Below are 13,728 nucleotides of genomic sequence, written 5' to 3' on the forward strand. Positions count from 1 at the left end.
CTACGGGTACTGCCTCTCTGTTTCTACCTCTTTTTCGCGCTGCATTTTTTGCGTAGGCCGTGGAATGGAGTGGAGTGGAGTGCAGCGAACCTGGTAGCCAGACGAGAGATTAATGCGCTGCGAGACAAACCCGAAACTCGGGAGCATTACATGAGAGGGGACCGAGTGCTGACGGGGAGGGGGGTAGTGGCAGATGGGGGGGAGGAGGAAGGGAAGCAGTGACAGGGCCATGTTCGTGCCTCTGGCCACTAAATCTTGAGCTGTTTGAGCCGCTTTCTGGCCTGCCTTTTGCTGCGGCTTTGGACTTCGGCCAACAAGTAGATTTCGTATCTGTAAGATACATTTTGAGAGAGAGAGACAGAGAGCGAGAGAGAGAGAGAGAGAGAGCAACGGATCAGTGAGCGATCAGTCATGGGAATGCCCAAGATATTGAAGAGCAAATAAAAGTTTAACCAGTTTCCGAGAGAAATATTTGATCGCATCCCAAGATACAGGTGAGGAGTATCTGTGAGATACAGATACAGATGTTTTAGTGAATGAATTAATAATTGTATCTGCAAAATGTATCTTCCAGTAAAATACTCAACAAATTGCAGAAATACTCTATAAATGTCTTCAAAAATGTATCCAATATTTGGAACATCCCAAAGATACTTTATTACACAATTCGATTCCGAAGAATTGCAATTAAAAACCAAAAAATTATTCGAAAATTCATCGCTTCAGCGATGACATTCCACCATCTGTGCGGCGATACTCGAACCCTCGTATTTTTTGTGCCCTTTCTTAAACATTTTAACACTTGTCATAATTTGTTCATCTTCGGGATGTATCCGTCTGTATCTCACTCCAACGATGTTCTCTTTCGGTTGCGTGTGGAAATAAGTGTGGAAGATATCTCTTTGCCTTTTGCTTTTCTGCTTTTTGCTTTTGAATGCTTTTAATGAACGTGAAATTACGTGTATTACGTGTATTACGAGTGTGTTTTGTTTACGAACGAACAATGCTCGTATTTCATTAGCTCTTCGGACCTGCTGTTCGACCTGCTGCTGTTACAAAAGTATCTGTATCTGCGGAATGTGCTAGTTCATTCTGCTGCGTGTTAATTAATATGCGACATGCCGACCAGCACTGGTGCTGTATCTTTGATATTGTTTGATTAATGGCAGAGTTTCCATTTCCATTTCCATCTGCATCTGCATCTCTGGTGTTGGCCCAAAAAATAGGCTCCCTCTGCATTTCGTATCTGGGCCTCGGGGCAGGCTTGCGGCTCACTTGAGGTGACGCTTTTCGTTTTCTCTGTGCCTGTGGTGTTTCATTCAATTTTTTGCCATATCATAAATTTAATTTGAGATGAAAATCCCGCAGATATGCCACATTAACCCAAGACGAGATACTCCATTGTGCGAGATACATTTCGATCTTTTCCGCTTGCCTTTCTCCATCCTACATCCTCCCTCGTCGCTTTCCCCTTTCCCCGCAATAACGGATTACATTCGAAATTGTTTGGAATTGGCGCCCGTGCCCGTGCCTCAGCCCCTCCGCTCCATCGAGTGCTTTTCCAATATTACACAATGACTTTGAATATTTGGTCCGTGCCGCACGCCGCTTGCCGCCTGCCGCCTGCCGCCTGCTGCCTGCCGCACCGTGGCGCACATCATGGGTGGGATTTTGTGATTAGAGCGATACACCAGCCAGCCAGGCAGCCAGCCAGCCAGCTAGCCAGCCAACAGTCCGTCCGTCTGTCCGCCCAATCGGATGAAAGCAAAGAGAGCGGAGAGCGAACGGACTGTGGCGGAGGCAGTGGCTGTGGCTGTGGCTGTGGCTTGGGCTTGGGCTGTGGCAGTGTCAGTGTCAGTGGCAGGGATTGTTGTAACAAATATGTTGTGTGTGAATGCTGGTTGGGTGTGCATCGAGATACAAGATACTCTCGTACCAAAATCTACAGCAGAATCTACACTTATTCTGATTGTTTGTCCAGCAAATGCGGCTTTGCTGGCTGGCTCCAGACCCACTCTCCCGTTTCGGCCCTCGCTTTGGCCCTGTTTGTGGCCCTCTGGCCGCCCCTCGAAACCAGTTTTTGATATTTGAACATTCTTGAACGAAAGCCAAGAATGATTTTTGCTTCCCTTCGCATTTGGGCAATCGGTGGATGGGTGGATGGGTGGATGGGTCGAAGGGGATGGCAAATGAAGCCTGCGATAAATTAAGGTGGACACTCGTGATCGTGAACTCCAATCGGGATCGATCACTCGATGAGAAATCTAAAGACTGTGATTAGGGTTACAGAATGATCAAAAATAGGTGGAAAATGCGGCAATGTAAAGCGTAACGAAGGGTCACGGAAGGTGTTGCAACCGCGTGACGCAAGCCTCCAGCTAATCTTTTGCAAACATGTATTTATTTGAATCCCTTTAGATGCCAATGAAAACTATGTGAAAACCATCGACAAAGAACCACGAAAATAGGAATTCGAATAACGAAATCGAAAGGATACTCGGAGGATCGGATCTGCAGAGGAGGATCGTTCATTGGGAAGAGGAGGAGAGAAGATACTTTCAGCTCCCGGTGCTCCAGGCGGCTGGCTGCGAGGCTGTAATGCCACCGAGGCGCCCCCACGGGCCATGCCGCATGCCTCAGCGATGACGTTGACGACGACGATGACGAGGGCGTGGCACTGAAGCGGAGCGGAGAGGAGAGAGGGAAAGCCCTTTCGGATGATTCATGATGCGAGTGCAAATGAAATGCAAACGTGGCCAATAATAGTGATAAATAATAATAAAAAAATAATTAATGCAACATTGCAACATAATTAACGCGAAGAACAGCAAACAAATTAAAAATTCACCATAAATATTCGTGAGTGAAGTGCTCGCTCGCTTCACGAAACCAGAACCATTATTCCCCTGAAATACTACAGTGAAAACGCTGACAGAAGGACCCGAAAAGCGAACGAGGACGAGGACGAGACCGAAACCGAGAACGTGGCGCAGCGCGATACCAAAATGACTATGAAATCGATGAAGTACTCCGATTGTGATACCATTATGGATGGCTATAATCCGGTGCCGCCGCCACTGCCACGGCGCGTGCCACCCGTTCGCAACATTTACGCGGAGCCCTTTGCCCATGAGCCGAACCATTCCAGCAGGTAAATATACACTCATTCACTCATTCATTCATTCGTTCGTTCGTTCGAGTGGACAAAGGATGGATTTTGCCACATGTCCACGTGTCTATGCAAATAATTGTAATTAAGTGAAGTGTCTTCTGTGCTGTTCTGGCGGCAATCAAAATGCCAGAGACAGAGAATACGGGAAAACAGGCATTCTGTGGATGGATACTTGCCACTTAATCGAAGCCACTAAGCGACACTAAGGTGTTGCAAACTATATTAAAAAATACAAAAAAAAAAAAGGTAAACGGGAGAGAAATTGTTGCAGGGAAATGTCCCATATATAATAGGGGATGGGGGGGTGCTTTCACTATGCATTTTCATATCTGAATAAATAGTCATAGCCGTCGTCGTCGCAGGCGGGAGAGGAGGAGAGATGGATGCACCTTCCACGCCACTTTCCTCGACAATGCAGCCAATGCGGCCACGCGGAGGAGAGAGGAGCCAGAAGGACAGACAGACAGATGTAGGAGCTTACGAGGCACCCAGGAGGCACCCAGGAGGCAACACAACGGCCAAGTGGTAACCAACAGTCAGCCAACTGATACGATACAAGAGCCTCCTGCGTCGTGCCGCCTGCCGCCTGCCGCCTGCCTGGAGAATGGGTTTTAGAGCTTCGAGGGGCTCTGGGTTCTAGGGAGGTTCTGGGGGAGGGTAGAAAATGCGGCAGCAATATGTTCGCCTGTCAGTTTCATGCATTTCATATCGAAAACCATTCCTTCTTTTACTTGAGTGAGTTTTATGAGCAACGAGCCGAACCAGAACTGCTGCTGCATGGAGTGCGGGTGTGGGTGTGCGTGGGGGGGGGGGATTCATCTATGATGATGCTCCACTGGATACATTGTATCCTTGTATCCACCCCATCATCATCGTGCCACACAGATGGAGTAGCATCAGTGGCCCCGTTTATATGCATAGTTTTTGGTTGCTGCTGCGATTGTGGAGAACTGTGGACAACAGAAGAGCGAACCCGTGGGGGAGAGAGGCAGAGAAGAGAGAGAAGTGAGAACTGGGTTAGAGATTCGTGTGTTCCGCTGCTGCTGCCAGTGTTGTTCTCCTCTTATATTAAATGAAAATTCCAATTACTTTTTATGGGATGTACAGCGCGCACACACACACACACACACACACACACACACAGACACACTGGGACGCCAAACACTTCACTCAAATGCAAAATGGAGGAAAGGAGAACACTGTCTGAATGGTTTGGTTGAGGAAATTGTACTTTAAAGCGGGACCTTTTGTGGCACCTTTCAGGGGAGACTCGAACGATCTCGTGCAATGATCTCCGAGTGTCTGTTCGCTTATGGGAATGTGCGCACACAGAACATTCAACGGAAATTGCAATGAATATTCGCCCTTTTTTCTACTCCCGCTTTAAGGTAAGTTATGGAAACATTTGCCTCTGGGGCAGGAGTTGGTAAATAAGCAAGAATATATGTTATGTATATATGTGCCTGTGTGCTTGTATCTAAGGGGCACGCTGACACGCGGTGGGAGGGGGGAGGGGGCCACGGGGCAACGTCGCTCAACCGATATTTGATGGGGTCACCGAATGCTCGACCGAAACTTTCAACTGCATCGCAACAAACTTGCAGCGCTGGATGTGGCACCGTGGCACCGTGGCACACCGGGCACACCGTGGCAGAAGGGAATTTAATAATTCAAGTAGCTTCAGAGAGAGCCTCCACTCAGGCCGCAGGGTGCAGGGTGCAGGGAGCAGGGAGCAGGGAGCAGGGCCTGACGTCCCCTCTAATGACCTACTTGAGAAGCTTGCAACAAACAACAACTGCAAAAAAATGGATGCCTCCCACACGAATAATTTGTGTGTGGTGCATGCCACGGCCCACCGCCACCGTGTGGGTCAGGTGGTTTCTGTAGCTCAAAAACTTGTTCAGTGGGGGCCTGAGGCATGCTTTTGGGTTGACTTTTGCAAGTTTCGTTTCGTTTCGGTTTCGACAGAACTTCAAGTGCGTTCCGTCCCCGAACCCCGAACCGAAACCCGAGCGAAGGACGCATTCCACTTGCGGCAAATGTGTGTGCAACCTCTTGGCCCAGCCCAGTCGAAGGAGAGCGGACAAAAGGAGGGCTCTCTTCAAGGAGTGGAGTTGCAGGAGTCCACAATCGATATCTTTCCATCAATAGATGGATACCTATAGATAGATACAGATCAACAGTAGATTTGATGAGTCCCCTGTACCCTGTCGCTGTACGCTGTCCCCTATCCCGAGCCCTGGCTCGCATTATGATTGAAATGCTGGCTGGGCTTCAAATCATTTCGTTACGTCTTTTGTTGCACAAACAAGCAGATGGCCAAGAGGGTGGACATATCGTATATCACATATCACATATCAAACAGACACAAAACTCGATTTTGCTCGTTAGACAGCATTTGTTTCGGACAGTTGGCAACTAATTTGTTTTGAAATGGATGTCGAGCATCCTACATGGGGTCCAGCAGGGGAGCCAGAGGTCAACAAATTGAATAAAAAAAAGGCAAGGCAAGCGAAGATTATTTGGGTCACCGGATGGAGAGGGCGTATGATTATCCGTCGAAAAGAAACAGATTCGAATGTTGTAACTTCTAAGGACAGGCGGATGAAATTCTACGAAACACAGAAGACGAAACCTCCGAAAAACCTCCAAAAGATGGGATTTATCATCTATATTTATGTGCTGTCTCGTGTCACGGCTGAGCGATGCCAGGAAGGTGGACCGCTTTGGCCGTCGAAATGGTAGACCGGAAACGCACGAAAAACTGCAAAACTATTACGAAAATGTGCGTGTGAGCATGTCGCACACCATACCTGTGTAATAGCACGAGATTGGGTATTAGCTGATGAAAAACATTATCAGAAGATTTAAACAGACGTACCAATTGAATTGAAACGCATTCAATTTCCTATTAGACTCTCATTGGCAATGGCGGGTCAGCTAGTTAATGGATAGTTCAGTGATTCAAAAAGGGATTTCGAGTTCGTGTTTATGTAGTTTGTATTTTGACTGGAAAAGTGTTACAACAGAACAGCAGATGTTGTGTTCAAGTGTGGGTCGGCAGTAATCGGTGCGGTGTGTTCCTAGTATTGCTTGTGGTCTATTTGGGTCTGTGGCTCAATCCGGACAACTGATGAAGCCATTCAACATCCAGCTCTCCGGCTGCTCGCCTTCATCGCACAGGCTGGGCGGAGGATTGGAGGACGACAACTGGATGATGACTTTGAGGCCAAGGTCACTGTCGCACAGGCGCTCCTCGAAGGACACAGTGGGGCCAGTTCCAGTTCCCGGAGCTAGAAAAGGGACGTCAGCGAGTAGAGCACATCGTCAGGATCATCCTCCTGGCTTGCCTCTATCTTCTGCCTGTTTTGGGCAGAGACATGGATGTAGCCTGAGATTCGCTTTCTGTTAGTTTTCGGGATCTTTGCCCCGCATGTGGCTTTACTCACGTTGAAGCTGCTTCCGGAATTTTCGAATCGGATTCGGCTTCGGACTCGTATTGGCGGGGTCATTGGCGTGGGCATCCTGCCTCTGCTCCTCCTTCTTCAGACTCACCCTCGAAGTCACCTGTTGGGGGACCGTGGGCTTACGCTGGCGGCTGGTGGCCGGGCTCTGTCTGGCAAAGGACATCGACCGAGCGGCGATGCGGCTGGGGTTGGCGCGGAGCGATGCCACATCCTCCAAGCTTGCGCCCGTCTGTATGATGCGCCGGAGGAGGGCGTTCTCCTGCATTAAGCGGGCGCGCAGGTTGCGCATATCCTCCATCAGTCGCCCCCGGCTCTGCTCCAGAACCATCAGCTTCTGCTGCTCGGTGGCCAGCGTCTGTAACAGTCGGTTGTACATGTTGTTGTTCTGCTCCTGGTTCCACTCGGGATCCCGCCTCCGGCTCGATCGGTCGCCAATCTTCTTCATGTCGGACATCGTTACGGGCCGGGCTCTGGAGCTTTCTTTCGGAAACAACAAATTTTGTAGACTGGAATTTGGAAGTGTTCTGTGTAGGTGTTTTGTGTGCCGACTGTGCCAAACAGATCTGAACAGCTCTATTCCGACAGGACACAGGGCCGAGGCCTACCTTTTCCTTACAAAATTATTATCGAATGTGCACCAATCCGTACTTTCGGATGAGCGCGATATTCAATACTCGTTCACAAATAGATGATTGACGGGATGGGAGGAGTGCGTGCTCTTTTCTCTCAGTGTTGCGTCTGCCTTCCTTTGTTTCTCGAAGTGTGGCTGACGGCTGCCTTCCCCATTTTGTCAGTGTTCGAGCGTGGGCCTCCTTCCTGCTTTAGCGCCATTAACCATCCATCTCTGCCTTTGCATGCATCAAATTGGTTCAACTATTAGAGTGAAAAACTTTGGGCCTCCCTTCCGCGCAGACGGGGGTTCGGCTCAGACGTTCGGTTTCATGTTCTTTCCCTGGAAAGGAAGACTCTCCCGCTCCTCCTGCTCGTCCTGCTCGTCCTGCTCGTCCTGGTTCTCCTCTTCGACTGGGTCTAGCTCATATTTTGGCAGACAAACTTCAAACTATTGTTGTGGCAAGTCAATGAACTGGCAAAATCGCCTAATATTTCCACACTCCACACTCCACAGACACTTTACACTCTCCTCCATTCTCCGTCCTCCTGCAGTCCTCGAAAAAAGCTCCATTCGGGCCCTGGTCCTGTCCCTCCTTCATGTTTTGTGTGCTGTGAATGGCCAAGTATATTAAAAGTCTATTTCTTTTGGCAAGACAATAAAGTTCAGCGCGCGAGGGTGCAAAACGAACCGAAGGGATGAAGGATGAGGGATGATTGGAGGATTGGAGGATTGTAGGACTCTGGATTGTGGATTGAGGATTGAGGATTGAGAAGGGTGTGCAGTGTCGAGAGAGAGAGATAGTGACAGTGTCCCTGGTCGGGTCCACTTTTTCCCTCACTATCAACGGCGGCGCTGTAACAAAAGCACAAGAAGATGAAGTACTGGCTGTAGGAGCCCACGACTCAGGACCGAGAACGAAGGACCCAGTACACAGTACCCAGGACCCAGGACCCTGTCTCGGATCCTCAGAGAGCGAGCGGTGGGAGCCGGGCGGCTATTGTTCTACTTCGCGAAATAGCGCACATAAAAAGCCAAAGAACGACGGGCATAAATGATAAAAAACAGAAGAAGAAGCAGGAGAAGAAGAAGGAGAAGAGGTGGGGGGCATGTGGCAAGTAGAGGGCTCGCAGGGAGGAGCAGGAGGTTTTGAACGAAGCCAAAGCCAGGGCGAAAGCTGAAACAGAGGCGCGAGGCAGACAGGGAAACCGAGAGAGAGACAGAGAGAGAGAGAGAGAGAGAAAGGGAGGGAGGGAAAAGAGTTAAAAAGAAATGGATAGCGGGAAAAAGGGAGAGGGAGAGAGACAGGGAGAGTATAGAATGAAAATGGGATTGTGTCGAATGGTTACAGAATGGCAATCCAAGGCCCTACGTCGAATCGGTCTGCCTTTGCCTTTGCCTTTGCCTCTGCCCAAAGAGCCTCCTGCCCCTGCCCCTGCCTCCTGCCCCTGCCCCCTGCCTCCTGCCCCTGCCCCTGCACCCAGACCATGCCGCGCCCCAACAATGTGCGACTGTCAATTCCAGCGACAAGGAAAAGGGTTAAAAATGTTTCATTGCCTCGATTCCGACTCCGACTCCGACACCGACTCTGAATTCGGCGTCCGACCTTCCGGCTCTCCGTCGCTCCGTCTCTCCGGCTCCCCGACTGTGAAGACAACATATGCCAATAATTTACGCGATTTAGTCTTGCAAAAAAGAAAATAATGAAGAAAAACCAGAGACTGACGCACAAGAAATGGGGAAAATGTGTGGAAATGGGGAGAGGCCCAACCAGAGAGACAGCAGCAGACAGGGAGATCCATCAGAATCAGAATCAGAGGGGCGGAGGGGGGGAGTGATTGGGGGCCTGGTGCAGAGGCCAACGGCAAGAAAAGACCTATAGACCCATAGACCCATGGGATGGGATGGAATGGGATGGAATGGAATGGAAAGCAAACCCCGAATTGATGCTCAATTTGATATTTTAAATGTTATTCAAATTGTGTCACATTTCTCAGGGTAATGGCTTGGAATTGTCTCCGGCAAAAAGGAAAAGGGTTCGTTCGTTCGTTCGTTCGTTCGTTCCCTTCTTCCAGGCGACCTTTTTCGCTCTTGTTTTCTTATGTTGTGGCCATGTCTCCCATTTTATTTATTGACTGCCATTTCCCACCCAACCCCCCACCCCATCAGAACTCAGAGAGAGAGAGAAAGGGGTGTGCCCAGTGCCCAGTGCCGAGCGATGCCATAGAAATGTGATCCGATGCGATGTGTAGTTCAATAAGCAAACGATTTAACCAGCGCTAAGCTAATTAGCAGCGTAGGAAGTTTCTGGCCAACCGAACCTGAGCCTTTATCTGAACCTGAACTCGAACCCCTGACCCCTAACCCCTACCACAGACCCCAAACCACCCTCCCCAACGGAAATTGCGTCATTAACAGCCGCTTAGGCATGCACCTCCACCTGCCACTCCCCTGGACTGTGCCACTTTGTGGCCAGCAGAAAGTTATGATCTGGGTCTCAGGGCGAAAGACATTAGCCCTTGATGGATGCTCAAACAAAGAGGGCCACAAGACAAAAGACAGATACAGATACAGATACGGATACGGATACGGATAGAGACCTGAATGATGTCCAGAAAATACATATCTTATTGGGACACTACATTGCAAATGTATCTTTGTGTCTGTGGGATATCGAAACGAAGAAAGTTCAAAGCAAAAAGATGGGACATCTTGTTGATATCCTGCCCATGTCCTCCATTGAAGGAGGACTCGTTCTCTCTCTCTCTCTTTTGTACCCATCTCAATTACAGCACTTGAATGGAGTCCCATTTTGTTCGAGGAACAGGGACTGTCTCTCGTTTGATTCCTTTGGTCATTTCACTTGCCTTCGGGCCAAGCCACCGCTTCTGCCGCTGCTCCTGCCATCCTCTGCTAATGATGTCCAATTCCTTGTTCGATTCGGGTTGCCTTGAAGCCACAAGCACACACACAAAGTGAACAACGTAACGTAACAACATGACATTTGAGGAGTGCACTCCTCGTTGACTGCTAATTGGACGATACGTACTCCAAGTGAAAGTGAGAGCAGAGAATATCGAATAAAATGAGGTTAACCCAAAGAAAACGAATGAAAATGAAAACAACAGGAAGAGAGGAAAAGCAACAGCAACAGGAAGAGGAAGACAAACTGAAGACTGAAGCACACACACAGCCACAGACACAGGGGCTAAGAGGCTAATCAGACACCCAACCTCCATCTCCATCTGCATCTCCATCTTCATCTTCATCTCCATCTTCGTCCTTGCTTTGGCCTCTTCTTCATCCGACTAATGCCAAGTCAAAAGGAAAAGCTCTCTGCCAAAACCAGTGTCTCAGCGAGAGAGAGAGAGAGAGAGAGAGAGAGGGAGGGAGGGAGAGAGTCAAAAGTAGCATATTTTGCGGTCACCACGCCTCACCTAACCGACGCCTCAAATCCTCGCAGCGTCGCACTCGCAGTCGCAATCCTAGACCCAATTCCAGAGTTGCAACTCCGAGCCATCCATCCACTTTGCCACTTTGCCATTTCTTCCATGTTTCATTTTTAGTTGCCACCGAACTTCTTCTGCCTCTTCCATCCCGCATCCCCTTTTGAGTTCTCCTTTTTTAGAGAACTTTCCCCTAGCACTCACCTCTCGGCTCCACACTCACCTCTTTGTCTGTGTGTCGATGTGTCTGTGCGCCATGCCCCATGATGCTGCACAAAAAACTTCCGACAAAAATTCTGCAAACGCAAGCAGGAAAACATAAATCTGGCTAAAGCTAAAACGCAAACTTTTATTTAAAGAAAAAATACAAAAAAAAAAACAAAACAAAAAGAAACGAAAATAAGGAACAATTTTGTGTGAGTGCGTGCAAGTGATAGAGGGATTGAGGGACTGGGATAGGGCAGAAAAGAGAAGAGTGGAGAAGAGAGGAGAGGAGAGGAGCAGAGCAGAGGCAGGAAGAGTGTGCTGAGTGTTTCTCGAGATGGGTGGGGATTGCGGATTGGGCTGATGGACAAGGTCGACCCTAACGGGGCGCTGCAATTCATAGTCGAAGGTCCGAAGAGCCATATATCTGAGGGAAAAATATAGAGAATGAATGGATTGCGCCCCCCTGTAATACATAATACCCGTATAAGATCGTTCCCAAAAGTAGATGAAAGTCTGTCTGGAAGCTACTCATTTCTCAGATCTATAAAGTATCCCTGAAGAGAATCCTCGGATGCTATAAAGATGTTTTGTTTCGTCCACTCTTCGTGTGCCATCCACCGGATTGTAGAGCACAACAGCAAACCCCGAAGGCCCCGCACTCGACCGCACATAAAAATGCGAAAACAAGACTCCTCGCTCCCGTCGTCTCTCCCTGAGTGCGAGAGCGAGGTGGAAGAGACTTTGCTGGGGGGTACGACGAGTGTCTCCCCATTCTTTTTTCTTCTTTTTTTTTTTGTTTTTTTTTAAAGCAAATGTCCACATTTTGACCATTTGAAAGCCAAACATACTCGCACAGGCAACGTTTTATGCCACTGACGTGCGACTGCCTCTGCCTCTGCCTGCTGCCTGCTGCTGTTGCGGGGCATGTATCTTTTATTTCAGCTGGAGCTGGATTTTGATTGTGTGCCCCCGAGTGCGAGTGTGCGGTGTGCGGTGTGCGGTGTGTGTGTGTGGTGTGTGCAACAAACAGACTTTGGCTGCCATTGCGACGACTTGAGCTTGAAATTTTGCAACATGCCTTCGACATCGACATCGACATCTCTTGGGTATTTTTACGACTATCTCTGCTTCGGTTCGGCTCGGACACAGGAATGGACAGCGAGACGGACTGGCCACAAAGCCAGGCGCCCGAGAGCCGCGACCACGTACCGTCCTTGCCATCCTTCCCCCCTCCCTCCTTGCCACCACTTGGATTCTGATTCTGGTTCTGGTTCTGGTTTGGGCTCTGGTTTGGGTTTGGGTTCGGGTTCGGGTTCTGGGTTTATGTTTTCGGTTTAAAGCCAACGTCAATGTTTGTTGGCCAAAAAATTCATCCGTTTGCACTGGGGCTTGCTCTCAAATGGGAGGAAGAAACGAGAGAACCAAATGAAATACATATAAAAGACGCAGATACAAAGAGCGAGAGAGAGGGAAACTGAGACTGCGACTGCGACTGCGACTACGACTGAGAATAGCAAGACGATGATGATGATGATGATGCACGTGATGCGATTCCCTGGCCCCGAGACTCGAGTCCAGCTTTAGCTTCAGCTGATTTGCCGCCAATTAGCGACTAAGTGGATTTGTGGACCAGAAACCGGGCTCCCTCCCCTCTCTCTTATGGCTTGGGTGGGTTACGTGCCAGGTCAAAATGTGGGGGGAAAAGTTGCCAATATTTATGCCGATAAACAAAATAGGAATAAACATCAGGCGAAACCTGTGCTCCGGGGCGGCGCTTGAGACTAAGCCACGTGTATATGGAAGAGGATGCGTACGTGCCACCCCGCTCAGAATGGGGCAGGCATCGGCATAGGCATCCCCTACTGCCCGCGAGGAGTGTGGTACGTGCCACGGGCGAACGAGACAAGTTAAATCGTCGCGTTATTGATGGCGAATGTACGTGATAGGCTCACATGCCGCCGGACCACAGCGCAACATCATCATGCCTCTTGCCCCTGGTCCCATGCCCCGCGCCACATGCTCATCATCCTCATCATCCTCATCATCCTCATCATCATCATCATCTGGTTAATGGCCATAATGAAGGCCGGGAGAGAACTTTGTGCCGACAACAGCTTTCAACAAACAATCGAGGAGCCTGTTACCTGTAAGCGAACTTTTTCTTCGCTGGAGAATCGAAGGAGCAAAAGTTTTTAGACCTCTTAGGTTAATATGATTAAAGCGACACACGGCTCTCTCTCTCTCTCTCTCGCTGTTTCTCTTTCATCGTCACTTTCTCTACGAGTGCGTACATCCTTTAAATTCCTTCAGATTTAATGGATTTTTTTCGTCTATGCATCTTTAAGGGGTTCCCGTTTTGAGCTCCTAAGAATGTTGGAATGTTCTTTAAAATTTCGTCTCGTTAATCTCCTCACTGCCTACGTACTAGATATGAAAGATTTTAAAGATATATTTGTCTATCTTTTGCCACTCACCATCGAAACAAATATTGATTTGACTTTCGGTTCGGACACTCAAGCAAACCCCGCCCACCCTAGCCGCCCCCCTATACTCAATGGCAGGGGGAGGGGAGGGGCGAACGCGCGTCTGCATCTGACAATTTAACATTTAATTAAAAATCAATTAAAAACGTATTTTTGCACTTTGCTGTTGTGCGATGGCGATGGCGATGGCGGGAACGGGGTAGAAACAGCTACAGAAAGTTCCAAGAGGAAGCATCTAGAGCACACAGATACACGCACACACACTCACACATGGACATAGATGTGTGTGTGTGTGTGTGGCATCGATGAAAGGGAGAAAGAGATGGGAAAGAGAGACGACCCC

The 13,728-nt window shown here is 49.0% G+C and overlaps 2 protein-coding genes across 8 annotated transcripts in view; one reads left to right on the plus strand and one right to left on the minus strand.

The window, feature by feature from the left end:
* The window catches only part of LOC108151471 (teneurin-a), a 148,304-nt gene that overhangs the window by 35,759 nt on the left and 98,817 nt on the right, over positions 1–13,728 (plus strand). For 4 of the 6 annotated variants that reach the window (XM_033387343.1, XM_017280098.2, XM_033387341.1 and 1 more), the window contains one exon: positions 2,419–3,151. The exons of the other annotated variants lie outside the window; for them this stretch is intronic. In XM_033387343.1, coding sequence (XP_033243234.1) covers positions 3,006–3,151 — 146 coding nt within the window. In that variant the 5' untranslated portion in view covers positions 2,419–3,005. The remainder of the gene's footprint in view (positions 1–2,418; positions 3,152–13,728) is intronic. 6 annotated transcript variants of the gene reach the window in all.
* On the minus strand, positions 6,155–7,217 carry LOC108151472. Of its 2 annotated transcripts, none has more exons than XM_017280099.2 (2): positions 6,622–7,217; positions 6,155–6,563 (listed from the first exon to the last, which is right to left on the minus strand). In XM_017280099.2, the coding sequence occupies exons 1-2, from the start codon at positions 7,091–7,093 to the stop codon at positions 6,466–6,468; spliced, it is 570 nt and encodes a 189-aa protein (XP_017135588.1). In that variant the 5' UTR covers positions 7,094–7,217; the 3' UTR covers positions 6,155–6,465. The 2 variants fall into 2 exon arrangements, with proteins under 2 accessions (XP_017135588.1, XP_017135589.1); XM_017280100.2 differs by having other exon boundaries at positions 6,443–6,535; positions 6,622–7,214.

This window comes from Drosophila miranda, chromosome XR, assembly GCF_003369915.1.
Source record: "Drosophila miranda strain MSH22 chromosome XR, D.miranda_PacBio2.1, whole genome shotgun sequence".
Lineage (NCBI taxonomy): Eukaryota > Metazoa > Arthropoda > Insecta > Diptera > Drosophilidae > Drosophila > Drosophila miranda.